Consider the following 1444-nt stretch of genomic DNA (forward strand, 5'->3'; position numbering starts at 1 on the left):
GGGGCAGGGTCGAGGGGAGTTGGCAAGTGGCCATTATGCAATAACAGAGTCTCTTTCCTTCCTTTTGCTGCCGGGAGGTCTGAGCTACAACGTGTCCCTGGGATTTGGGAGTATGTGCTGTTTGAACCCGTTGTGTCTGTGGCTGGTCTCTGCCCTGCATCGGAATCACCCCTGCATGGAAACCCCAAACCATGCATCCTCTCTGCCTTTTTGAATGCTCCCCATGAGAATAACCAACACAAATCAGACCTCGTACAGTTTCCGTAACTGGGACAAAGGATGTTAGGAAGAAGCCACTTGTTAGGATCATTTCCAGTGTGGTGAGCATAAGGGAGGGGTCAGTAAGAGAAGTCTCTTCCACCTGACCATTGTGCCGTGTGTCGCCTCTGTTGAACCTTCTGCACGGGGAGCAAGGCCAAAGATGTCTTTTCTTCCTCCTCCTCCTCCTGTTCTCTACCCCCAACACCCTCACCAAGCAGGGGCCAAATCAGGTCCCTGGGTAACTCCAGTGATCTGTGCTTAGCTATTAACCTAAAGGTTGGCAGATCCAACTCAGCAGTCCTGCCGAAGAAAGGCCTGCCAATCAGGTTCCCTAAAAATGACAGCCACTGGAAACCACTCGGCATTCAGTTCTCCTCCAGAGCACACCAGGCTGCTCCCCACCAGAATCAGCTCAACAGCAAGTGGTTTTGCTTTGGGTATCCATACAGTTGACCCTTGAACAGCAGGGGGTTAGACGGCATTGGCCCAGGTACTTGTGTGTGGATTCCCGACCCCTGCCCCCACCCCCAGGTGCTCCTGTGGTGCACACCAGTGGTCTGAGTGCCTGCTGAGCCCCTCTGCCTCTGCAGCAGTTTGCATTGTAGTACAAAGGAGGTATTTTTCATCACGGTTTAGTGCACAACCGGGGACCTTAGATAGCATCGTAGGGCCTATCAGAAGTGCCACTCATGACATCGGAAGTGCTCCCAGGAAGCAGAGAGAAGCCACGACATGGCAAGGAAAACGTCGCATTGTTTGCTGTGCACAGTGGAGCGAGCGCCGCAGCTCTGATGGCCGCTGTGACGAGGTCCAGGGACCCAGCGTGGAGACCACCGCAAGAAGAGAAAAAGGAGCCCAGGAAGCCGTGGCTGAAGCTGCGGCAGGAAGCGTGGAAAACCTGCATGGTTTATGAAAGACCTTTTACTCTCATCCTGGAAACACTCTCTGCCGTTGAGTCCATGCTGCCTCACAGCAACCCCCTGTGGGTTTCAGAAACCGTAACTGTTTCCAGGAGTAGAACGCCCAGCCTTTCTCCCAAGGAGCTGCTGGTGCTTTTGAACTGCAGACCACTAGGATTGCAGCCCACCGCGTAACCACTACACCACCAGGGCTCCCTCATTTTGAAATGCAGTTTCTATCTGGGTGCAGAGGAGCCCTGGGAGCATAGTAGGTTATGAGCTGG

General features: G+C 53.8%; 1 protein-coding gene across 1 annotated transcript in view; it reads left to right on the plus strand.

The window, feature by feature from the left end:
• The window catches only part of CCDC149 (coiled-coil domain containing 149), a 110840-nt gene that overhangs the window by 92048 nt on the left and 17348 nt on the right, over positions 1-1444 (plus strand). The window contains exon 12 of the mRNA XM_030888571.2: positions 78-110. Coding sequence (XP_030744431.2) covers positions 78-110 — 33 coding nt within the window. The remainder of the gene's footprint in view (positions 1-77; positions 111-1444) is intronic.

The sequence above is a fragment of the Echinops telfairi genome, unplaced genomic scaffold (assembly GCF_000313985.2).
Source record: "Echinops telfairi isolate 266 unplaced genomic scaffold, ASM31398v2 ScPeMD7_7468;HRSCAF=8506_0, whole genome shotgun sequence".
In the NCBI taxonomy this organism is placed as follows: Eukaryota; Metazoa; Chordata; class Mammalia; order Afrosoricida; family Tenrecidae; genus Echinops; species Echinops telfairi.